Source organism: Mchenga conophoros, linkage group LG16 (genome assembly GCF_057382185.1).
Source record: "Mchenga conophoros isolate Kocher_MC1m ecotype Shallow Benthic linkage group LG16, M_conophoros_male_GT1.1, whole genome shotgun sequence".
NCBI lineage: Eukaryota > Metazoa > Chordata > Actinopteri > Cichliformes > Cichlidae > Mchenga > Mchenga conophoros.
The window spans coordinates 3,351,993-3,377,834 of NC_140541.1; the positions used below are offsets into that span (position 1 = coordinate 3,351,993).

The following is a 25,842-nucleotide window of genomic DNA, read 5'->3' on the forward strand; positions in this document are numbered from 1 at the left end:
CCCTCCTTCCTGTAGGTCATCTCTCTGACCACAAATGAAAGGTAGAGCTGTGGGGTCAGCACCCTCTGCCAGCCTCATCCTCTGTCCTTCTCCTACTTGGCTTAACCCCATCCCCCAGCCCTGCTAATGCCAGGAAGGCGGCACAGCGTGCGTGTTTTCTCTAATATGTGTGCTGGTGTGTACAGCATGTGTTAGTAGATGTGGGAGTGGGGCAGCTGCATTGACTGTTCATTTTTGCATTGACTCTTTCTGTGCTGTGTTAATGCTGTCAATGCAAAGCAAAGGATCGTTTGGTTGTTTGCACAGAGAGGAAGGCTGTGAGGTTGTGGTTGTATTGTAATTACTGCATGCCCATTTATACAAGGAGAAGGTTCACTGACATTACACATTAATATCAGAGCAGAAAATTGTGCATTATTTAAAATGTCAAACTCATGTGAACTTTATTGTTATGATAACTTGTAACCTTATTTGTGTAGCACTTTATAAAGTGCATGTTATTGTAAATTATAGCCAAAAATGTGATAAAATATTAATATGTATGCGTACTAATCAAAATGAACGACAGCTTCAGGGATGTCGTTTCAAAGGTTTGGTGCTGCAAACTCAGAAACGTGGATTTGAAGTAAAGCAGTGGAGTAGTCAGTAGTCTCTAATGGGATAACTAGAGAAGCTGGAAGCTCAGAACATGAGCTATGTAAGAAGGATTTGGGCTCTGTAGGGCTTTATGTGTGATTCATGAAAATATTTAAATCAGTTAAAAATTTCACGAGAAGCAAGAATAGAGAAGATGTGAGTTTTTACTGGTTTTCGTTAGCAGCCAAACTCCTGAGCTGTGGCAGGTTAGTGGGGCTGTGTCATGTACAGTGGGGCAAAAAAGTATTTAGTCAGCCACCGATTGTGCAAGTTCCCCCACTTAAAATGATGACAGAGGTCAGTAATTTGCACCAGAGGTACACTTCAACTGTGAGAGACAGAATGTGAAAAAAAAATCCATGAATCCACATGGTAGGATTTGTAAAGAATTTATTGGTAAATCAGGGTGGAAAATAAGTATTTGGTCACCTCAAACAAGGAAAATCTCTGGCTCTCACAGACCTGTAACGTCTTCTGTAAGAAGCTTTTCTGTCCCCCACTCGTTACCTGTATGAATGGCACCTGTTTGAACTCATCATCTGTATAAAAGACACCTGTCCACAGCCTCAAACAGTCAGACTCCAAACTCCGCCATGGCCAAGACCAAAGAGCTTTCGAAGGACACCAGGAAAAGTATTGTAGACCTGCACCAGACTGGGAAGAGTGAATCTACAATAGGCAAGCAGCTTGGTGTGAAAAAATCAACTGTGGGAGCAATCATCAGAAAATGGAAGACATACAAGACCACTGATAATCTCCCTCGATCTGGGGCTCCACGCTAGATCTCATCCCGTGGGGTCAAAATGATCATGAGAACGGTGAGCAAAGATCCCAGAACCACACGGGGGGACCTGGTGAATGACCTGCAGAGAGCTGGGACCAAAGTAACAAAGGTCACCATCAGTAACACACTACAACGGCAGGGAATCAAATCCCGCAGTGCCAGACGTGTTCCGCTGCTGAAGCCAGTGCATGTCCAGGCCCGTCTGAAGTTTGCCACAGAGCACATGGATGATACAGCAGAGGATTGGGAGAATGTCATGTGGTCAGATGAAACCAAAGTAGAACTTTTTGGTATAAACTCAACTCGTCGTGTTTGGAGGAAGAAGAATACTGAGTTGCATCCTGAGTTGCAAAATAAACACCCAGCACGCCCCTGCGGGCGGTTTATCCTTCAAGCTCGGGTCCTCTACCAGAGGCCTGGGAGCTTGAGGGTCCTGCGCAGTATCTTAGCTGTTCCCAGGACTGCGCTCTTCTGGACAGAGATCTCCGATGTTGTTCCCGGGATCTGCTGGAGCCACTCGCCTAGCTTGGGAGTCACCGCACCAAGTGCTCCAATTACCACGGGGACCACCGTCACCTTCACCCTCCACATCCTCTCGAGCTCTTCTCTGAGCCCTTGGTATTTCTCCAGCTTCTCGTGTTCCATCAGTTTATCAGCTAATGCTAGCATGCACACCAGCTGGGTGAGGGGTCAGCGTTGTTAAAAGGGGTCAGCTATACTGACCTCTTGAAATTCTTCATAAAGGGCCATCTACTGTTCATGTGTTCAGCTGCGAGCTTGTCTGCTGTCACTGAAACTGTTACAAATGTGTCCAACTTAAGAGTCATTTTTATATCCGTTTCTTACAGCAGTAAGTCATCAAGACGTTTCACATTAGTTTTCCTCAGATCTTCCACAACCAAGTTAGGGTGCGCACACAGTAGAATGTACAACCCCAGCACATCCACACTTACCATGACAGCGGCTGTATGTAGAGTTAGTCATCAGTAGTTGCTCCTCCTGTATGTAATGTGCACTTCAGCTAATTTTAATAATTGGATTAGAAAATGATTGAACTCAAATGTGTTTTCTTTGTCTTGGGTAGACTCTGACATACTCGTTCCTTGTTTCTCAGTTGTGCGTCTAAGTCTCCTATTTCTATTTTTATTTTGGTTTGAGTCTTTTTTTTATTAATTAAAAAAGAAAATGTTTAAGAAGAGTGAGACCAACCCTTTCAGCAGTCTGTACATAAGCTGAAGGCGCTGTCATATGTGCAGGCATTTGAAGGAACGCTCATGAACCTTTAGTTTGCAGCTTCTCGTCTGCGTTTTGTACACCAACACATTACAATAAAAACTGCCTGCAGAGCCGGCAGAGAGAGCGCCAAGTATGAGGGAGTGCCTGATTTTCAGGGTCAGTGCTTGTTTGTCAGGTTTAATCTATCAGTTACTGGGCCAGATACATTTGGCCAGTGCTGACATGGGGGCCACTGATGGGATCAAGCACGCTGCTTCCACCACAGTAGTTTAGCAGCAGCAGTGTTCATACAGAGCTCCTTTCTATCATCCAAAACACTCCCAAATTAACAAATAATTTCTTCGTGAAATAAAGTACATCAAAGTTTAACGCTCCAAAGTCATTTCATGTGAACTTCAAGCAGCAAGTCCTGGTGATGTTCCCACAGCTTCCCACGTTAAAGTAGCCAAATTGAAGCATCAGGTAAGATAACCAGGTGTGCTTTGAAGAAGGGCTTCTGTGAAAAGAGTCGAGTGTAGCTGCATCTGTAGGGTGAAAACTGTGGTCACAGTGGCAGGTTAATGGGAGTCAATGGGAGTAAAACGTTGTAGATAAATTGCTCATTTGAAAACAGGTGAGGTTAATAAAGTGGTGGACATGATCAAATGTGTGTGTTTCTAATAAATATGTTGTAAGTTCATAAGAAAAGAGAGAAAGGGGGCGTGGTGAAAAGCTGTAGTTGACCTGACAACCTTCAACTTCCCACTAAGCCAGTGGTTCCCAAATTGGGGGGCACGCCATTGCAGGGGGTGTGGCATAAATTTTTTTTAAAAAATGCTTAGACGCTGCTGGCATAATGGACAAACGCAAAAAACACAGAGCAGGGGATGAAGCATCGGCAAATATTCTTCCACACCAACTTCTTTCTAAGCCAAAGACTAGAAAAGATGATGAAGTTTAGCATTCTCATTCCCAACGTGTAATACTGATGATTTGTCATGTGTGTCTCATATTAACACGAAAGGTACCCTTCAGTGTCCTGATGATATGCTTTGGATTCTCAGTTGAATCCAATAGAATTCAGCTAGTGGCGGTAACACGCTCCAGCATGTACTCCAGCCCTCACCTTAACCGTGTTTCATGATCAGAACATAAAACACATTTACATGTATAGATTCATTCCAAATGGCTCTCGTGTCTCCGAGTGCCTGACGGACGATTTGTCACGGCGTCGGGATGTGACGTGTTGCCTTTGGCTTCACCTGCACAACGATGAGGAGGAATTTGTCGTCTTTCTTCTCTGTTTTAAAGTAAAAACAGTATATTTTAGTTCAAAAGCTCTGAACCTGAGGAAACTGCTTATTGCATAGAAACTGCATACAGTGCTTTGTTAGTGTGTTTCCTGCTTTTAATGTGGAGAAAATAACAGCAGTGCTGTGCAAGCATCACAAGACTGAAGCATGTGTGTTTCTCTCTGCAGTTGCCCTCAACAATCGAAATGGAGGGAAGGATGGTCACAATAAAACAGGAGGAACAAATACCAAGATGCCCGAGGGTGAGCTTCTGCTGCAGGTCAGTTATGAACCACCAAAAGCACCATGACTACAACAGAGCAGCCCTTTATCATCACTGACCGTGTGCAACAAAACTGTGACGCCTTTGTCTATATTATTATTTATTAATTAGTCAAACATGTTGTCTTTAGTGTTAGTTTGCTGTTAGGATTCAGTTCCAGGGATTCCCAGCTGGGAGCATCATGCAGGCTCTGGGACTCAGCTCTTGATGAGACTGTCTTTGACATTTTACTCTGTTCACGTGACTCATTGTTTCATTTTTGTACATTTGAGAACTGCATTAAAACGGCTGTGTTGCTCGTCTCAGTGTTGTTCAAATATGTTTGACTCCATCTGTGCAGGAATAATACGATTTAGCTTCTTTATACTTAAAAATACCTGAAGTTTTAAAACCACACTTGTATAAATGTTTGTGTGGCAGACATGTGTAAAAAAATGACAGTGACCTCTTTATGACAAAATCACAAAGTGTGTGAGGGATGATTCACTGCCATCCTCACATCGGTTCACACTGGTGCAACTAAACATCGCCTGAGCTGCTCAGCTGCAGCCAGCGAGCTGATGAGTAAAGGAGCAGTAATTTGCACTTTTGTGTCTTTGGGTCATGAGTGAAAACAGCGCTACTGTCATTCTCATAGCCACGAACAGCAGGAGGCTCAGTGTCTGTTGGAGCTACTTCAACGACGTTACTGCTCAAGTCTTCATCAAGTCAGTGTTTATATTTGGATTTCATCCATAAGCCAGCGCGTAGCATAAGAACTCGTTCCTCAGGAACGCCTTGGGACTTGACAAATCGTCGGGATGTTACGCCTCAGGAGTGAGAACGGGCTGTAAATGCCTGGAGTGTTCCCAGGACTCACATCCACCAGGTTACTGGTTTGGTTAATCCACGGCCTCTTTATGGACCAGTTTGTGCAAATGTACTGTAAATATCACAGACTTCAGCTCTAATCAAATACAAATTAGGTGACCTGGAGAGTGTGACAGGATAATCTGATAGAAATGCTGTTATGGGATATTTTCTGGAATTTCAGGTAGAAATTATTGATCAAAAATCCAGTTTGACTTCCAACAGAAAGATAAGAGCTCTGTGCCGTCTGTGCTGCGTGTGTGAAGAAAGCTTGCTGGCTGCCGGAGCTTTTCGGGATCGGCTGCAGTCTTTGATTTTCCAGCCCACTTCCTTCCAATGTGCATCACACTGGCATTCCAGGAGAGCTGAGGAAACGGGCTCCTTTCTCCAACATTCAGACTTCTTTCACATGATAACTGTACGTTTCCCCAAACTGTTCGAAGTGAGAAATGAAAGGTCATTTGTAGATGAGTCAGGAGGCGGTGCTCCACAGAGAACTTGCTCCTCATGCTCCTGATCCTCAGAATAAGCGAGGAGATGAACAATGATGGTTTGTCTCCAAAGAATAGGCTTCTCATCTCCTCCACACATCACTCACTCACTTGGACACTAGAAGGGGGAATTATGTTAAAATGCTCTTCATAGACTACAGCTCTGCATTTAATACCATAATTCCCTCCACACTCACCACCAAGCTGGAGCATCTGGGACTCAGCTCATCTATGTGTCTGTGGATCTCCAACTTCCTAACTGGCAGACCACAGGCAGTAAGGATGGGCGGACATGTCTCAGCCTCCACCACTCTCAGCACTGGAGCCCCCCAGAGGTGTGTTCTGAGCCCCCTGCTGTACTCTTTGTACACATATGACTGTGTGGCCACTACCAGCTCCACCACCATCATCAAGTTTGCTGACGACACCGTCGTGGTGGGCCTGATCTCTGATAACAACGAGACGGCCTACCTGAAGGAGATTAGGAATCTGGAGAACTGGTGCCAGAGGAACAACCTCCTTCTAAACGTCAGTAAGACAAAGGAGCTGATAGTGGACTTCAGCACTAAGCAGGAGAGGAACTACCAGACCCCCGTCATCAACGAGTGCCCAGTGGAGAGAGTGGACAGCTTCAAATACCTCGGAGTTCACATCATGCAGGACCTGTCATGGTCCTGTCACATCAACACCGTGGTGAAAAAGGCCCGACAGCGTCTCTACCACCTCAGACGCTTGAGAGACTTCCAACTGCCCTCCAAGGTGCTCAGGAACTTTTACTCGTGCACCATAGAGAGCATCCTGGCGGGAAACATCTTAACCTGGTTCGGGAACAGCACCATGCAGGACAGACGAGCTCTACAGAGGGTTGTGCGGTCAGCTGAGCGCACCATCCGCTCCGAGCTCCCTGACCTGCACTCAATCTACAGCAGGCGGTGCTGGACCAAGGCCAGGAAGATGGTGAAGGACCTCAGCCATCCCAACAACAGACTGTTCTCTCTGTTGAGGTCAGGAAAGCGATTCCGCTCCCTGAAGACCAACACAGAGAGACTGAGGAGGAGCTTCTTCCCGCAGGCGATACGGTCTCTCAATCACACCACCACACAGTACTGACCCACACATATGGTTCTTACACACACACTGGACTTTCTGGACTTTGGTTTTGCACAACACTGGTCACTATATTCTTCATTTCCGGTTAATACTTGTACAGCTGCTGTTATTGTGTATATATTTATTTATATTTAGATTTCTTCATACATTCTTATATAGTTCTATATTGTGTATTTTGTTGTACAGTTATTTTATTTTCAACTTTAATTTATATATTTATCTTATTCTTCCCAGTTAAATTTACCCTTCATTCTAATTTGTGTTGTACAGTTATTTCATTTTTAACCTTAATTTATATTTTATTCCTTCCTAGTTAAATTTACCCTTTTTAATTTTTCATATTTATTTCCTATCTTATTCATAGCCTTTTCCTTTTTTGTTTTCTTTAGGTCACGAGCAGTTGTCCAAGCATTTCACTACATATCGTACTGTGTATGACTGTGTACGTGACAAATAAAATTTGAATTTGAATTTGAATTTGATTTCATAAAAGGAGTTCTTGTATGAAGCCTCTTCCTTTGCTGTTCTTCACATCAGATGGTAGTGAATTATAGAGGAGCCAGTCAATTATTCAAACAGAGAATGCAGGAAATATGGCAGAATTTAGTAATTGTGCTACTTTTCCCTTTTAGGTAATGTTAATAATGAACACAGTGAAGGTTCACACAACAGCTACGACAACACAGGACACAGGCTGCCTGCTTTTAGTCTGGAAACCAAGACGTACACAGATGATGCCTGAAGTAAACCCTGACAGCTCGGAGGTTAATGATACCATGAGGTGCTAACTGGTTTGATTCTGGATGATTCAGGAAGAGTTCAGACATGTTTGTGTCGCCCAGTTTCAGTGGCTGTTCATGCTCCCTGAAGGAAGCAGGTCATGGGAGGGCATCAGCGCTGTGCTATCAGAGAGGAGTGTGTGCGTGTGTGTGTGCGTGTGTGTGTATCTTTGTGGGGACCAAAAAAATCCTGGTTTCCTGATGTGGTCTAAGAAGTCACCAACATAAAGTAAGAAATGTTGCGGTACGTTGGACCGAACCATCACAGTCCTGATGCAGAGAGGCGAATATGAACTGTAGAAAAAGTTCTTGTGTGAGTGGGAGACTGAGGCATGTTGTATAAAGTACTTTGACTGCTCGAGTAGAAAAGCACTATCTAGCATTTTACAGGCAGTCTTGTGTTGGCTATTCTTGTTGTTTCAAGAAATAACAACTAGAATAACGATACTGATCTTTTCATTTAAACTTTTAGCAGAAATCGAAGTGATATTCAAAAAGGAATTTAAAATGCAATTTTATGCAGGTTTCACAAACTCTTTGGTTCTGAAAGAAAGAAGTGCAATATCAGCAGAAAATAATATTTATATTCAACAACGTTAGAAAAAATGGACCCTTTTATTCTTAAAGCTGAACATAAACCGACTTCTTATAACGACGAACTCCTCCTGAAACGTTGGAGGTTTTAGCTCTTTATACAGCAAAGTCACAGGAGGATAAATATAATCATCAGGCGTTTGTTAAAACAACCCCGTCCCTCACCACGTGTGAACCCTCAAACTGAATGGTAAGATAACGACACTCATTTTCACTTTTTCACAAAACTCAAACATCACTACTTCCACGTCTAATTGTCTGTAATGGAGGCGGAGTGAACTGGATCCCACTCTGTGTCCGGCGGGTGCTCGCAGCGGGGGCGGGGCAGGTTTTCTCGGGAATCCCTACCTTGGTACAACACCTGGTTTGGCAGGACGTAGCGCGGCTCCAAATGCTTTCAGTGTGAACTCCAGACTGCTGACAGGTCTCACACACAACAGCCGCTCTGTCACGTGACGCATACTGCTCCGACGTGCTGAGGTCACTACCTGGGTTACGCCATGTTGCAAGTTTTCTGAGGCTCTTTTGTGATATTTAATGGATCGGATTATATTTTTTTTTCTCCCCGATATCCGATCCAGTAATTTAGGTCAGGATCGGACCGATGCTGTATATTGGATTCTGTCTATCCCTAGAAAAAAGTCATGACCTCAACCCAGAACACCTTTGGGATACCGCGAGCCAAAAACTGGAGCTCTCACTGTTGTAGCTGCAAACATCATATTAAAAACGATCAATTAACAAAAGCATATCTTAGGTTTGAATGTTTGTGAATGCAGACAAGCTAATACTGTACTTTTTTCAATACAGCGTACATTCACTGTAATCGTCAAGACTGTTGTCACGCTCAGTCATTGCTCCTCATGCAGGACAGTTTCTTTGGAGGTCTGCACAGCCAGAGAGCCAGCACCAGTCCTCACAGAGGGCCCCCCCAAACCACAACCTCAGATCCACGTTTATTCCACCTCCCACTGTCTGACTAAAATGTTGTTAGATGGAAATGAACGAAAAGGGAAAAATAGAACATATTGTTGTACCTGTTGTTCGTCAATGTATATCCTCTAGTTAAAGTCACATCATTATGATCATGTTGGCTGATGACAGTCAGATGCTGCAGCACACGGATGAAAGCACAGTAATGAACCGTGTCACTGTCTGTGCATCTGCTTTAACAGGCTCTCAATGGATTCATCCTGGTTATCACTGCCAGTGGGACCATCTTCTACTCCTCTCACACCATTCAGGACTATCTGGGCTTCCATCAGGTATCAGTCTGTTTTTCACTCTAATTACATCCATTGATTGTCATTCCTCACTACTGAGAACCAGAAGCCAGAGTAGCTTAGCATTTAGGGAGGTGACAGGTTCTAAATGGGTGTCATTGTGACATGGTGGCATTAAGTAGGTCCTGGGTTCTAACGATTTATTCAATATTTTATATTGTATTGAAATACAAAAGTAGTAATTTTACAGGTGTTAGAGGCTCTGCTTCATCAGCTGATAAATGCGTTGCTTGCGTGCAACAACTGGCGGCAGCAACACGGGGGTCTGCGTCGATCCATTAGTATAGTCCCTGCATGCTAGGGTCACAGGCAGCTGCAGAAAGACCTATTTATAGCTTGGCCTTTTGTAGAAACCAGCGGCCACAACAGCATCCTGCAGTGCACAGCACGTCTCTGCACCACTGCTCGCACAGTGTTACGTCCAGCTTTTAAGCACTATGTACAGGTGGAGCTTGCACCATTATTATATCTAATAGTAGAACTTCTGTGACAACAAAAATGTAATAAAAATGCATCTGTGGCATATAATCAGGGTTCTATATTATAGAAAACAAGGAACTCTGTTTAAAAGAAGTGCTGTGGGACTTCTGGTTGAGCTTTGATGGAGTGGGACGCGAGTCTGGGAGCTCCCGCCGATTTCGATTAAGTTGTTATTCATTCGCGCTTTTCGGCCATATTTCCAGTCCTGTTTTGGTTTGTGGATTGTTTTGTTGAGAAGTTTTACTCGGGCCTGCGTAAAATGGCAGCAAAAAATGTTAAAACCCGCAGTACTATTCAAACACAACTGAGGCCTAGTTTGCAAACCGCAACCACACCCTCGAGTGAGCCGTCGTCTCCTGCAAAGCCCCCCTCGTGCCAAGCTAATCCTGGTATTGAAGCTCTCAAGGTCGAGTTGCTGGCTGAGGAAAGATATCGCCGACATCTTTAAAAAGGAACTTCAGGACACTCTGGGTGATGCTTTGTCTACCATTAAGTTCGACCTGCAGGCTGTGAAGACGCAGCTGGCGATCGATAAAGCTGCCAATGACGCTACCATGTTTGAGCTAAAAGGTACGGTGAAGGAGATGGAGCACGCACTTACTGTCTGCTCTGATGATATAGCTGAGATGAGAAACACTATCAAGGGCCTCACAGCTCATGTAGCCAAGCTGGAAAATACGTGTGAAGACTTGGAGTCCAGGTCGCGGCGCAACAGTGTTAGGATAGTGGGAGTACCGCAGGGCCCTGACACATGCACCACTGCTGCCGTAGCCTCCCTGCTAAAAGAAGCATTTGATCTGGGAAAGGAGCCGCTTTTGGATCGTTCGCACAGGACTCTCCAGCCCGCACCTAAGCCCGCCGTCCACGAGCCATTGTATGCAGGTTTCATTACCACACTGACTGTGTTGACATTTTACGACGTGCTAGAGAACGCCGACAGATTAAAGTTGGAGACCATCTCAGTCTTCCCCGACTACACCGCCAGGGTGGCACGGGCTCGGTCAGGCAGCAACTCCGTGGCATTGAAGGTGTTCGGTATGGCCTGCTTCATCCAGCGCGACTACGCATCACATATAAGGGTGTCGAGAAGGACTTTGTTTCAGCAGAGGAGGCCAGTGATTATGTCAAAACTTTGATCTCTGGGTGAGCCTCGATAGCCCCTCAGTTTGATGCTGTAATGCTGCTAAGGGTTCACGCTCTCCTTAGGTTTAACGCCACCTGTGCATTGTTTTCTTAGGCCGTTGTGCTAGTTATTGTACTGTTGGTGTGCTGGTTCCTTTTATTTTCTTTGTTAATTAATGAAACTGAATCATGTAATATATACTTGAACTTCGGACCAGTCCGGCACAATCTTTTCCAAGCTGTGTATTTGTGTTCAGGGTTGGGTTGGGGGGGTTGGGGGGGGGGGGGGGGGGGTGGCTGTCCCATTTCGGCTCTTCATGGCCACTGGCATTTTGGTTTGGTCTTTTTCTTCTTCCTTTTTATGAATGGTTAATGGCAATATAGACCCCAGCATTGCTGGGTCAGGCATGCCTCTTAGGTTCATTAGTTGGAATATCAGAGGTATGGGTAGCCCTGTTAAGTGATTTAAGGTTTTTACTCACTTGATACGTCTAAATTCTGACATAGCATTTTTACAGGAGACTCATCTTCGCATTAAGGATGATTATAGGTTATATTGCCCTTGGGTAGGTCAGGTCTTTCACCCAATTTTTAATTCGAAGGCTAGAGGAGTGGCCATTCTCATTAATCATCATCATCATCATCATCATCATCATTTATTTATTTATATAGCACTTTAAAAACACACCTGGTAGACCAAAGTGCTGTACAATACTAATATGCACATAGTAATAGACATAGCAATAAAGTTAAAAAACAATAAAAAAAATGAAAAAATAAATAAATAAATAAATAAATAAATAAAATAAAATATATTGTGTGCCGGGTGGCGGCCAGGAGCGGAGGCCCTGGCGGACTGACCCCCGGCTGCCAAGACTGGCAATAGGGACATGGAATGTCACCTCTCTGGTGGGGAAGGAGCCTGAGTTAGTGCGTGAGGTTGAGAGGTACCGGCTAGATATAGTCGGGCTCACCTCTACACATGGCTTGGGCTCTGGAACCAGTCTCCTGGAGAGGGGCTGGACTCTGTCTCAGTCTGGAGTTGTCCCTGGTGAGAGGCGGCGGGCTGGGGTGGGTATCCTAATATCCCCTCGGCTTGCTGCCGGTACGTTGGGGTTTTTCCCGGTGGACGAGAGGGTTTGTTCCCTGCGCCTTAGGGTCGGGGAACGGGTCCTGACTGTTATCTGCGCTTATGCGCCGAGTGGCAGTTCAGAGTACCCAGCCTTCTTAGAGTCCCTGGGGGGGGGGGGGGGTGCTGGAGGGTGCTCCACCTGGAGACTCTGTTGTCCTGCTGGGAGACTTCAATGCTCACGTGGGTAACGACAGCGAGACCTGGAGGGGCGTGATTGGGAGGAACGGCCTCCCTGATCTGAACCCGAGCGGTGCTCTGTTATTGGACTTCTGTGCTAACCACAGTTTGGCCATAACGAACACCCTGTTCGAACATAAGAGTGTCCATAAGTGCACGTGGCACCAGGACGCTCTAGGCCGTAGGTCGATGATCGATTTTGTAATCGTATCAGCAGATCTGCGACCATATGTTCTGGACACTCGAGTAAAGAGAGGGGCTGAGCTGTCAACTGATCACCACCTGGTGGTGAGTTGGATCAGGTGGCGGGGGAGGACGCTGGACAGACCTGGTGCACCTAAACGCGTAGTGAGGGTGTGCTGGGAACGTCTAGCAGAGGCCCCAGTCCGCGAGATCTTCAACGCACACCTCCGGCAGAGCTTCAACAGCATTCCGAGGGAGACTGGGGACATTGAGTCCGAATGGACCATGTTCAGAGTCTCCATTGCCGAAGCTGCTGCATTGAGCTGCGGCCGCAAGGTGGTGGGTGCCTGCCGTGGTGGTAATCCCCGAACCAAATGGTGGACACCAGAGGTGAAGGGAGCCACCAGGCTGAAGAAGGAGTCCTATCGGGCTTGGTTAGCCTGTGGGACTCCGGAGGCAGCCGACAGGTATCGACAGGCCAAGCGGAATGCGGCTCGGGCAGTGGCTGAAGCAAAAACTCGGGTGTGGGAGGAGTTCGGAGAGGCCATGGAAAAAGACTTTCGGACTGCCTCGAAGAGATTCTGGCAAACCGTCAGACGTCTCAGGAGGGGAAAGCGGTGCTCTACCTGCACTGTGTATAGTGCTGGCGGAGCGCTGCTGACGTCGACGGGGTGTCTGGCCCATTGCTACGGGCCATTCGATCCCTATACAACCGTTGCAAGAGCTTGGTTCGCATTGCCGGCAATAAGTCGGACTCGTTCCCGGTGGGTGATGGGCTTCGCCAGGGCTGCCCTTTGTCTCCGGTTCTGTTCATAATTTTTATGGACAGGATTTCTAGGCGCAGCCAAGTGGCGGAGGGCTTTCGCTTTGGTGGCCTCAGAATCTCATCTCTGATTTTTGCAGATGATGTGGTTCTGTTGGCTTCATCGGGTGAAAGCCTCCAGCTCGCACTGGAACGGTTCGCAGCCGAGTGTGAAGCAGCGGGAATGAGGATCAGCACCTCCAAATCTGAGGCCATGGTTCTCAGCCGGAAAAGGGTAGAGTGCCCACTCCGGGTCGGGGATGAGTTCCTGCCCCAAGTGGAGGAGTTCAAGTATCTCGGGGTCTTGTTCGCGAGTGATGGGAGAAGGGAGCCGGAGATCGACAGACGGATTGGGGCTGCAGCTGCAGTAATGCGGACGCTGCACCGGTCCGTCGTGGTGAAGAGGGAGCTGAGTGTAAAAGCGAAGCTCTCAATTTACCGGTCGATCTACGTCCCTACCCTCACCTATGGCCACGAGCTGTGGGTAGTGACCGAAAGAACGAGATCGCGGATACAAGCGGCAGAAATGAGCTTCCTCCGAAGGGTGGCTGGCCTCTCCCTTAGAGATAGGGTGAGAAGTTCGGCCATCCGGGAGGGGCTCAGAGTAGAGCAGCTGCTGCTCCACATCGAAAGGAGCCAGCTGAGGTGGTTCGGGCATCTGACAAGGATGCCCCCTGGGCGCCTCCTGGGTGAGGTGTTCCGGGCATGTCCCACCGGGAGGAGGCTCCGGGGCAGACCCAGGACACGCTGGAGAGATTATATCTCTCGGCTGGCCTGGGAACGCCTTGGTATTCCCCCGGACAAGCTGGAGGAGGTGGCTGGGGAGAGGGAGGTCTGGGCCTCTTTGCTTAGGCTGCTGCCCCCGCAACCCGGCCCCGGACAAAGCGGATGAAGATGGATGGATGGAAAATAAAATAAAAATGTCAGTTACCCACAGAGTTAAAATCCAGGGAATAACAATAGGTTTTTAATAAAGACTTAAAAACTGGCACTGATGCAGCCTGTCTAATATGGAGAGGAAGGTTATTCCAAAGCATCGGCGCGGCAACAGAGAACGCTTGGTCTCCTCTAAGTTTCAGCCGTGACTTTGGGACCGAAAGCAGCAACTGCTCAGCTGACCGAAGGGAACGAGTGGGGACGTGGGGCTTCAACAAATCAGACAAATAAACAGGTGCCAGACCATTTAGAGATTTAAAAGCCAATAAAAGGACTTTAAAACGGATCCTGAATTCAATTTGGAAGCCAGTGTAAAGAGGCCAAAATCGGAGTGATGTGATCAAATTTTCTTCTACCAGTTAAAAATCGTGCCGCAGCATTTTGCACTAATTGCAGGCGTGACAAAGTGCCCTGCCCAACCCCTGTTAAAAGAGAATTACAATAATCTAAACGTGAGGTAATAAAGGCATGAATAACGCTTTCCAAGTCACGCTTGGAAAGAAAGGGCTTAACCTTTGATAAACGTCTGAGGTGATAAAATGCTGATTTTACCACCCCGTTTACATGGTCATCAAAGGTGAGTGCAGAATCAATTTTAACTCCGAGATTTGTGATCGAACTCTTTAGTTGGGAAGTCAAAGCTGCAAGATCAACATCCAGAGTATGAGAAGAACGATTTGGGCCAAATAAAATTGCTTCTGTCTTCCGATCATTAAAATTTAAAAAGTTTTTTGCCATCCATGCTTTGACATCAGTAAGGCAGTCAAGCAGAGGTCCAGTTGGGAGACTATCAGAATGACTAAGAGGTAAGTAGAGCTGGCAGTCATCTGCGTATAGATGGAATGGCACTTTATGCTTTCGGAAAATCGCGCCAAGGGGCAAGAGGTACAATGAAAACAATAACGGCCCAAGAATAGATCCCTGTGGAACACCCCAAAGCAGAGGGGCCACAGAGGATGAAGCCGACCCCAACTTAACACAAAATGTCCTATTTAAAAGATAGGACTTTAACCACAAAAGTGCCGAACCAGTAATTCCCACACCGTGCTGTAAGCGGGAGATCAGCAAATCGTGATCCACAGTGTCAAATGCAGCTGTCATGTCCAACAAGACCAGCACTGCATATTTACCACGGTCTGTCGCTATCAGGATGTCATTCATAACTTTTACAAGGGCTGTCTCCGTGCTGTGGAATGGCTTAAAGCCGGACTGAAAGATTTCTGACAATTTAGAGTCATTCAAGTAGTCCATCAACTGAGTATAAACAATCCTTTCCAGAATCTTACTAAGAAAGGGAAGCTTAGAGATCGGTCTAAAATTTGATATGACTGAACTATCTAAGCCTGGTTTCTTAAGTAAAGGATGTATGACTGCTTAAATTCCCTAGGTACTTGACCAGACAAAAGACTAGTATTAATAATGTTCAGAATGTGTGGTCCGATGATAGGAAATACCTTTTTAAGAAAACAGGGAGGAACAACGTCATTTGGAGAGCCACACGGTTTAGCATTCAACACAAGTTTCTCTAAATCAGATAAAACAATTGGTAGAAAAGCAGAGAACAGACTTGAGCAAGAACCATGCATGGCTGGGTCAGCAATAGGTAGAGTCGGAGGTCTCAAACTAGCAACCTTTTCCACAAAATAATTAAGAAACTTATTGCACATAACCGCAGAAGAGTGCAAAAGAATATAGCCTTCCGGATTAAGTACAGAATTTATAGTGTTATATAGAACACGAGGGTTATGCGAGCTGGCAGCAATAAGTTGAGAAAAATAGGAGTGCTTGGCAGCCTTTACTGCTCTCTGATAGACTTTCCAGCTAGTCTTAAGAGCTTCCATAGAGACGCACAGCCTATCTTTTTTCCACCGTCTTTCACATCTTCTACATTCTTTTCTAGCGGCTCTGGTAAAATCAGTTAGCCAAGGACTAGCCTTTGGCTTGCATTGTCTGAATATAAAAGGAGCGACAGCGTCGAGGACAGATTTACAAGCAGAATCCAAACAAGAAACTAATCCATCTGAGATGGACAACTCAGGAGGATAAGAAATAAATTGGTCAAACAATATGGAAAACCACTCGGCAGTATCTGAGCCAAAAGCACGATAACATCGAGCAGGTACAGCACGCTTAAGAACAGGATTAAAAAGAACAATATCACATAAAATAGGCATATGGTCAGAGAACACCGCATCCTCGACAAGTACGTTTTGGACAGATAAACCATGTGATAAAACCAAGTCCAGTGTGTGACCACGTTCTTGAGTGGCACCTTTAACAGACTGAATAAAGTTAAAAGAGTTCACTAAGTCCAGAAAGTCCTTAGCCAGGGGCTTCCCCGGGCAGCAGACGTGTATATTAAAATCACCAAGTAAAAGGATCTGGTCATACCGTGATGCACAGTCAGCAAGAAACTCTGAGAACTCGGATAAAAACTCCTTGTTATATTTTGGGGGCCGATAAACAATCGCACACAACAGCGAAGACGAGTGGCCCAGTTCGCACAAACAGAGTTCTGGTGTGGCGTGTCGATGGGGATAGCTGCTTAAAGTCAAGATGTGCCTTAAAAACAACAGCTAGCCCTCCTCCGCGACCAGAAACTCTCGGAACACTAAAAAAGGCACAACCAGCCGGCAGTAATTCAGAAAAGGCACTTAACTCACCGGGTGGAATCCAAGTTTCAGTCAAGCAAAGAAAATCCAGTGCATGGGAAGCGAAAAATTCCTTCAAAATGAATGTCTTATTTGCCACCGATCTGGCGTTAATTAATCCCAACCTGAGAGGAATTGGCTCGGGAGCTTCCGAGGCAGCAACAACCAGATCCACAGGTCGGAGGTTTGTTTGGTCCACTCCACGCCAACGCAGATGTCGGAGAGGAGAGGGTTTTGCAGAACCCTTCTCGAGAGATCCCACAACAGGAACCAAGCAGGAGTCCACCGGGTCCAAAGCACGCAACGGCACCAAGAGTAGCGGGCAGGATCGACAAATTGAGCGAAGCTCATGAGGAAAACAAGAGATCCTGAGTCTCAGTTTGACAAGGCGACCTCCACGGTTACCTCGTCTCCTGCGTCGCTTCCGCACATCCAGTGGCAATGGCAAGGAGCGCCAGTGAGGTGGTGTTACTTCCAAATCGGGAGGCAGAAAGCCTTGGTTGTCATTTCCAAACCGAGCTAAAGCTTGGGTAGATGAGCCTATTTCCAATAATGTCTGGCGATCATAAAACAATGCAGGGCTGACATGTTGCACAAAATTGACTAAAAACAATAAAATAAAACAAATAGAAGAGAGCGATAGACGGCATGCCAAACACACAGGCGCCATCTTTTAGCACGTGACACATCTCTCACTCACATTAATAATATATCGCTGATAGGAACGGCAGATACATCATTGTTGCTGGTACCCTAATGCAGAAAAAGGTTTTGTTGGTATGTGCCCTGAATTTTGATGGTGCTGAATTCGCTAATAGATTGCTGAGTAACATCCCCTTTCTGAATACTCATTTGCTGATCCTTGGTGGAGACCTGAATTGTGTTTTTGATCCAACCTTGGATCGATCTAGTCCTCGTAATTTGACGCAATCATCTATGTCTAAAACATTCTCAGATTTTATGAAACAGAATGATCTTGTTGATCCATGGAGATTTTGCACCCTTCATTCAAAGAATTTTCATTTTTCTCTCAGGTCCACCAGTCTTATTCCAGGATTGATTATTTTTTCATCGACAGAACTCTTAATTCATGTGTCAATTCTTCTGGCTATTCTGGTATTGTAATATCTGATCTTTCACCTCTGCTATTGGATGTTCAGCTTTCTACCTATAAACGTAGTCCTCCACTTTGGAGGTTTAACTCTGAATTTATTTCAAGCTCTATTGAGGAGTTCTTGTCCTTCAATCAGGATGATTCAGTTTCATATTCTCTGCTATGGGAGACTCTTAAATGCTACCTGAGAGGTCAGATTATTTCTTACTCTGTTCGTGCTAATAAAAAGATTAATGCCAGGCTTAAAGAACTTATAGCTGCAATTAGTAACCTTTTTTTTTTTTTTTTTTTGCCTGTCCCGTTTGGCTCTTTTGCATCAGAATTGTTGTCTAAAGGCGAAGAAAGATGCCCAACGGATTTACTTTACCAAACTGACCATCCCAGCCTTGCCGTAATGGTCCATTTGATTCACCTTTTATTGTTTATTTTATTTTCACTTACTGAATACGGGACAGACTTGACTGGGGGAAAGAAGGGGGGAAAGAAAGAGGGAAAGAGAAACAGCTGAGAAGAGGGACGGGGGAGAAGGGCAAAAGACAAAAACCAACAGAACGGGCAGAGAAAAAAAAATGCATATATCAATCACCTGGATCACCTGCTGAGAAAGAAAAAAGAAAGCAAGCAGAAGAGAACAAGAGTAATAGAATAAACAACATCACAATGATATATGGGAATATGACAGTAAATACTAAATATTAAACATTATTGTGCAGCACATAAGATCAACAGAACACAGTGTGCTTTGAGGTAGGAGCCAAAAAGGGTGTAGTTTGTGGGTGTGATCACCCGTGTGTACACCTGTGAGCATGGACGCGCTTGTTTTTTGTTTTTTAAAAGGTTCCTTCATGTAATAATCTGCTAGAGGGTGTGGGGGGGCCACAGCCCCGTCCTCCAGGGCGTGAAGCAGGTGTGGAGGAGATCAAAACTCCAGACATCCAGAGGCCCCCAGAACACAAGAGACCAAGGAAGACCAACAGAGGGGCAGCCGCGCCACTGTCCCAGAAAGAGCTGAGGAGAGTCCCAGATGAGGGCTCACTCAGCAGCCGCGGAGCAGAAGCCAGGGGGGGTTGCAGTGACGCGCCCGTGAGCTCCGCCGGCAGCCAGCTGCGCCTGAGTGACCGAGCCCCAGGCCGAGAGGCCGGGGGCACCCCACCTCCGAAGTGGCCCGAGCGAGCCCCAGGCTCCAGGCCCCGATAAGCGGCCGCCAAGGAGTGAGCCGGTGTGTACCTGGACGCCCATCCCCGGACACAAAGAACCACCAACGCACCGATATCTGAGGGGGTCCGCCACTGGCAGGGGAAGTGGTGGTAGGGGGAGATAGGCCTCCAAACCTTGGAGGGCCTGAGATGTCCCCAGAGAGGTGGCGCCTGACACCCAACCTGACATATAGACACAGACATACAGGCACACACAGATACAAACATCCATTCCCACCCTCATGCGCTCATATGCACTTACTCCACACTCAACCAACGTGGAGACAGACATAAAGAGACGCTGTACACACGATCACACTCCCCAAGCGTACTCTACAAACCGGGTCTAGGTGCCCCCGCCCCTGGAGGGGGGAACTGCACCCAGACCCAGGTGGTGTTTCCCTTTTCCCTGCGGTGGGGGGAGGCAGACCGCCCCGACTCCGCAGCAGCAGGAAGGCTCCACACTCCAGACCGCAGTCGGACGGCCAACTCCTCCTCCTAGCCCCCCCGCTCCAGCAGGTCACAGAGAATGGGGGTGAGAGAAGACTCCAAACCTCCCTCCACCCGCTCATTGTAATGTTGATGCATGTGTGTTCTAAGGTGCATTTAAAACCCAGGAGGGCTTGGAGCTACCTGCCAGAGAGCAGCAGGTAAGCGCATGGTCCCTCCTGCTAGCCCTCAATGTCTACGTGTATTTAAAATTGAGAGGTGGGCAACGATGCCAGGGGTGGGGTGTACACCCTGATGGTACTTTGGACTCCGTGTATCGTGCCCACCCCCAAGATCCTATATGTATGTGTAATGAGAGTGTGAGTAATGTGAATGTCTAAGTTGTGGGATAAAATTGAGGCAGAGGCAGCCAGAAGGGGACAGGGGGGGGGGGGGGGGGGTAGCCTCCTCTGCACCCTGGTGACATACCCCTACTCCAAGGCCCTGCATGTGTGGGTGGTTGTGGTGGAGCGGGAAGAGGGAGGCAGCTGGAGATGGGGAGGGAAGGAAGGGAGGGGCAAGTGACCCCTCCCTGGGGCCAGCTCCCCCGCTGACCCCAGTAGGCACCCCCATACTCCGCGACCCGCCAGGGAAAGGGGGCCCAGGCCCATCCAGACCGGGCCCAGTGCAGCAGCGCCGCCCGGCCCCACAGAGCCCGGGACAGTCCACCCAACCCCACCACAGAGAAAACTGCACCCACCCCACCATCCACTCATCTTCCAGACTACATAAGACAATAAACACCCAGGCTGAGATCTTCCTCCACCTCTCCTGTATCTCCCCCTCCTGCAGAGGGAGCTCCTGAGGAGAGGAAAGCTCCTGCAAGATGTGACAATCTCCCCCACCAGTTGAAGAGCCCCCCAGGTGGCTCGACGCACCGGCGGCACCCTGCTCCAGGGCTGGGCCCCCATGCACCCACCCGCCCACAACCCCGGCAACACACCAACCAGGACCCAAGCCCCCGAGGCCCGGTCCGGGTCCCAGCCCAGAGACGGAGCGCCCCCAGAACCTCACGCCCATCCCGGACCCACCCAGGGGCAGCCAGGCTACCAGGTCAGTAACCCACGTCCGTCAGCACAGACCCTCCCCTAGTCCCGCTGCACGCAGCCGCGAGGAAACAGTCACCTGAGAGCCAACAGAGCCCCTAACCGGACATGACCGCTACCCCGGGTTGAGCCCCCCAAGGAAGATGCCTCCGGGGAACCCCCCGACGCCCTAAGCCTGTCCCTACCCCCACACCAATCACAACAGTGAAGGCGGGACCAAACTATGACCCCCCACCCCCACTAGGTGATGGAGCTGATCAAAGGAGCCCAGAGCAATTGATCTGATGTGGTGGCAGAGGCTGTATCAAGACTAATGTAATCTAATAGATAATTTCTATATTGGTTAGAATTAAGATTATTTTTATTTTTCCAGTTCATGAGGACTGTTTTCTTGGCTATGCATAGGGCAGTGAAAACCATATGGGCGATATTCTTTTCTGAAGTGACATTATCTAAGCTGCCCAACAAACACACTAAGGGGGAAGTTGGAATGTTACATTTCAGACACTTCGATAAGTCTTCACATATCTCGCGCCAAAACTTCTGAACTGGTGGACAGAACCAAAGAGCGTGGATATAATTGTCCGGTGAATTGGTTTGGCAGTGTGAGCAGTTGTTGGTAGACGTAAAGCCCATCTTGAACATCCGATGACCTGTATAGTGCACTCTATGTAATATTTTGTATTGAATTAATTGAAGACTGGGATTTCTAATTAGATGAAAGGTTTTTAAGCAAATCTGAGACCAGAAGTTTAGGTCTAAGTTAACTGATAAATCCGCTTCCCATTTTGCAATAGGAAGTGATATTGATTCATCTGTTTTAGAAAGCATTCTGTATATTTTGGATAGTAATTTGGGGGTTTTAAGAGTAAGAAATTGAACCACACTTGGTGGTGTTTGTAGTTCAACTTGACCTGGTTTAAATTTCTTTTTTACTATGGATTTAATTTGTTGATATTCTAAAAATCTTTTCTTGTTGATCCCATATTGTGTAACTAGTCCGTCAAATGAAATAAATTCTGTTCCTTCTAGTATATGTTCTAAATATTTGATTCCTTTATCACTCCAATCTGAAAAGTTTATCATATTATTGTTTTGTAATATGTCAGGGTTGTTCCAGATAGGTGTACGTTTGCATGGGATTAATGAAGACGCCGTCAATTTTAGAAACTCCCACCATGCTGTCAGAGAAGAGCTGATGTTGATGCTTTTAAAGCATTCATGTCGTTGGATGTTTGAGCTGATAAATGGTAGGTCTGAGATCTCTAGATTATTGCAGAGTGCTTGTTCTACATCTAGCCAAGGTTCATCTAAGAGGGTATGTTTTAGCCATCCTGAGATAAACTGAAGCCTGTTGGCTAAGAAGTAGTGCTGAAAGTTAGGTAGTTCTAGTCCTCCTTTATCCTTGGTCTTTTGTAGTGTTTTTAAGCTTATACGTGGGGGTTTATTTTTCCAAAGGAATTTGGACATACATGAATCTAGAGATCTGAACCAATCTTGTGGCGGTTTAGTTGGGATCATTGAGAATAAATAATTTATTTTTGGTAAGACCATCATTTTTATAGCGGCAACCCTTCCCATGAGTGATATGGGTAGACATTTCCATCTAGCCAGATCATCTTCTACCTTCTTTAAAAGTGGGATATGGTTTAATTTAGTCAGATCTGCAAGCTTGGGAGAAACATTAATACCTAAATATTTTATATTTCCCGATTGCAGTGGTGTAGAAGAGGAATTATGGAGGGAGCAATTAATCGGTAGGACTGTAGATTTTGACCAGTTAATTGAGTAATCTGATATTCTTGCAAAAGAGTTTATCAATTCAATCACCCCAGAGATATTGGTTTGTGAATTTTGGAGAAAGAGTAACACATCATCCACATAAAGGCTGATTTTATGTTCCACGTTCTTGCATTTTATGCCCTTAATTACTGAATTCTGTCTAATTGCTGCTGCTAGTGGTTCAATAAAAATTGCAAATAGTGAAGGGGAGAGTGGGCATCCCTGCCTGGTGCCCCTCAAGAGACAGAAGCTGGAGGATGTCTGGTCATTTGTTCTAACACAAGCTGTTGGGGAATTATATAATATTTTTAACCAGTTTATGAAAGAGGATCCAAAACCAAATTTGTGTAAAGTTGCAAATAGAAATTTCCAGTTAACTCTGTCAAATGCTTTTTCTGCGTCTAAAGAGAATATTGTAGTTTCTAGGTTTTTACTGTATGAGTAGTCTATCAAATTAAGTAATCTACGTGTATTTGTTGATGAGTGCCTACCTTTTATGAAACCAGTTTGGTCAGGATGAATTAAGAGGGGGGTTATTTTCTCCAGTCTCTTTGAGAGAGCTTTGCAGATTATTTTAAGGTCTACATTTATAAGGGATATTGGACGATAGCTTGAGGGATATACAGGGTCTTTGCCTGGTTTTAGCAGGAGATTAATGTTTGCAGAATTCATATTTGATGGAAGTCTGCCCTTTTCTTTAATTTCCAACAACGTTCTGTAGAAAACTGGTGCTAGAATCGACCAGAATTCTTTGTAGAATTCTGCAGGAAAGCCGTCTGGACCTGGAGCCTTATTACTGGGCATACTTATCAGGGCTTCCTGGAGTTCACCTGGTGTCAGTGGTGAATCCAGTGCCATTGCTTGAGTGTCCAATAATTTTGGAAGAGTTATGTTGTCCAAAAACTGATCAATTTCTTTTTTAGATGGGTTTATTTGTGGTGAATACAACGTTTTATAGAAATCCCTGAAAATGTTGTTTATTTGTATCGGTTCATATATTGTGTTCCCAGATGAATCTTGAACAGCACATATAGTTGTTTTTTCTTTATTTATTTTTAGCTGGTTTGCTAGAAATTGACCGGATTTATTACCATGTTCATAATTTTGTAGGCGTAGTCTTTGTACTAAGAATTTTGTTTTTTTATCAATTATCTCATTTAATTCTAGTTTTGTTTTGCGTATTTTGTTCAATGTTTCCTGATCTTGGTGGGACGCGTAGGCTTCTTCTAGTGATTTGATGTTTTTTTCTAATTCCTGAATATTTTTGTTTTCTTTTTTCTTTTTATGTGATGAGAAAGAAATTATTTTACCTCTCATCACAGCTTTCCCTGCTTCCCATAGAACAGAAGCTGATGTTTCGGGAGTGTCATTATAGTTCAAATATGAAGTCCACTCTTTTTTAAAATATTTAATAAAGTCTTCATCTTTAAGTAGTGATATATTAAATCTCCAGTTTTTTCTTGGCGTAGTATTATTCTTGTGCATTAGTGTTAAAGATACAGGAGCATGATCGCTGACAGCTATAGGGTGAATCTCAGTGTCTGAAATGTCGTTCAGCAGTGAGCTGCTGACCAAAAAATAATCCAGACGAGAGTAGGAGTGATGGACATGTGAGAAAAAAGTATATTCCTTACTGGTGGGGTGAAGGGAGCGCCATGCATCGCAAAGACCAAAGTCCCTCATATACTGTTTGATTATATTTATGGACTGCCAATTACGCTGAGTTCCCGCTGTATTGAGCCTATCCATGTCTTCATTTAGTCCAAGGTTGAGGTCACCTCCAAGAACAAGTGTGCCATCTAAGTGTTCAGAGAGTGCACTGAAAAAACCGTGAAAGAATGAGGGATCATCAACATTTGGACCATATACACTTGCAATACATAGCTTTTTATCACGTATAGATAGTTTAATGATTAAGAATCTGCCCTCTGGATCTATAACTGTATCGAGTACTGTGAAATTAATATTTTTATGTATTAAAATTGCTACTCCCCTTTGTCTAGAATTATAACAAGCTGAGAACACATTGGGAAACTCAGGTGTTTTAAGTTCATTCGAACCTCTAAGAGGTCTGTGGGTCTCTTGTAAAAGGACAACATCCGCCTGTAGTTTTTTGAGTTGGTTAAATATTTTTAACCTCTTTACTCTGGAGCCAGCTCCATTTATATTCCATGTAATGAACCTCAGTGTACCCATAGATGTTTGTGTATAACTAGGGATGTATGCTGTGTGCGTCGCTTAGACAGGTGGAGAGAATACGTCACTTGTTCATAAATAAAGAGAAGGAGAGAGAGAAAAAATGTGTGGCGAGATGCTCCCTGAGTCTGACTATGTGTTTGCATAGTTACTAATATGAGTAGGCTTGGCTTAAGTGTGTGTGTATCTTATATGACTGTGTGCGCTGTCTGACTGATGTAAATGTGCTGCCGTTGAGCGCATGGTGCGTATGTGTCGAAATAAAGGATGTTTGTGGATGAGTGTCGAAGCAGGTGATCGAGGCAGTGAAAGGAATAAAGAAAGAAACCAAGGACAGGGGTGAGCAGCATAAAACCAAGAGGGGGAAAAGAGAGGAAAAAAAAAAAACGAGAAGAAAAAAAACCAAAACGTAAACATTCCAATTAAATCACTGACGGAGAGTGACGGTGTTAATTCTGCTATGAAATCACACTTTAAGATGCGATTTGATACTGGTAAGTTAAACAGATGTTAATGCAAGTTAGTGTGAGTGGATAGGGAAATGGTGTAGCTGATTCTTATCTGGTGTGAGGTTAATACAGCCACGGAGTGATGTTGGGGTCGCGGTGGAGCTGTCCGTCCACGTACAGCCGTCCACAGCGATGACAGCGCAGGAGCCCTTCTGGATGAAGCCACGTCGGATTGGGAAGAGGACCCTGCGTCGTTCCAAGATCTCTTTGGGGAACTGGTCGTTCACGCTGAAGTCCGTTCCTTTTAATTCCCTGCCGCGGCTTTTCACATGTTGCTTTTGTTTGAAGTGGCCGAATTTGGCCACGATAGGACGTGGTCTCCCGGCCATAGCCCGAATGGGGCCGAGGCGATGTACCCGATCGAAGACGATGTTCTTCACAGTGTCCTCCGGCAGCTTCAGGTGGGTTTTGATGAAGCTTTTTACCGTGGTCTCCGCGTCCTCTCCAGCGGCTTCTGGAATACCAGAAAATACCAGATTATCACGCATGCTACGAGCTTGTAGATCGATAACTGTTTCTTTTATTTTTTTATTTTCTCTATTGAGCTGGGTAACATTATCTGTGAGACATTTCACCGACTCCCTTAGCGTGGTATTTTCAGCAGCGAGCGTTTCCACCTGCTGCTGGCTGTACTCCAGGGATTCTCGCAAGCATTTAAATTCTCGGTGAAGAATCTCCACCAAGGACAGCCTTGCGTCGAAACTGGACAAT

The 25,842-nt window shown here is 45.7% G+C and overlaps 1 protein-coding gene across 5 annotated transcripts in view; it reads left to right on the forward strand.

The window, feature by feature from the left end:
- LOC146556099 (aryl hydrocarbon receptor-like) overlaps positions 1-25,842 on the forward strand; it is a 69,905-nt gene that overhangs the window by 12,437 nt on the left and 31,626 nt on the right. For all 5 annotated transcript variants that reach the window (XR_014888862.1, XM_085248326.1, XM_085248327.1 and 2 more), the window contains 2 exons: positions 4,116-4,207; positions 9,209-9,298. Coding sequence is in view for 4 of the 5 variants with exons in the window: in XM_085248326.1 (XP_085104452.1) it covers positions 4,116-4,207; positions 9,209-9,298 (182 nt within the window). In the remaining variant the exon portion in view is untranslated. The remainder of the gene's footprint in view (positions 1-4,115; positions 4,208-9,208; positions 9,299-25,842) is intronic.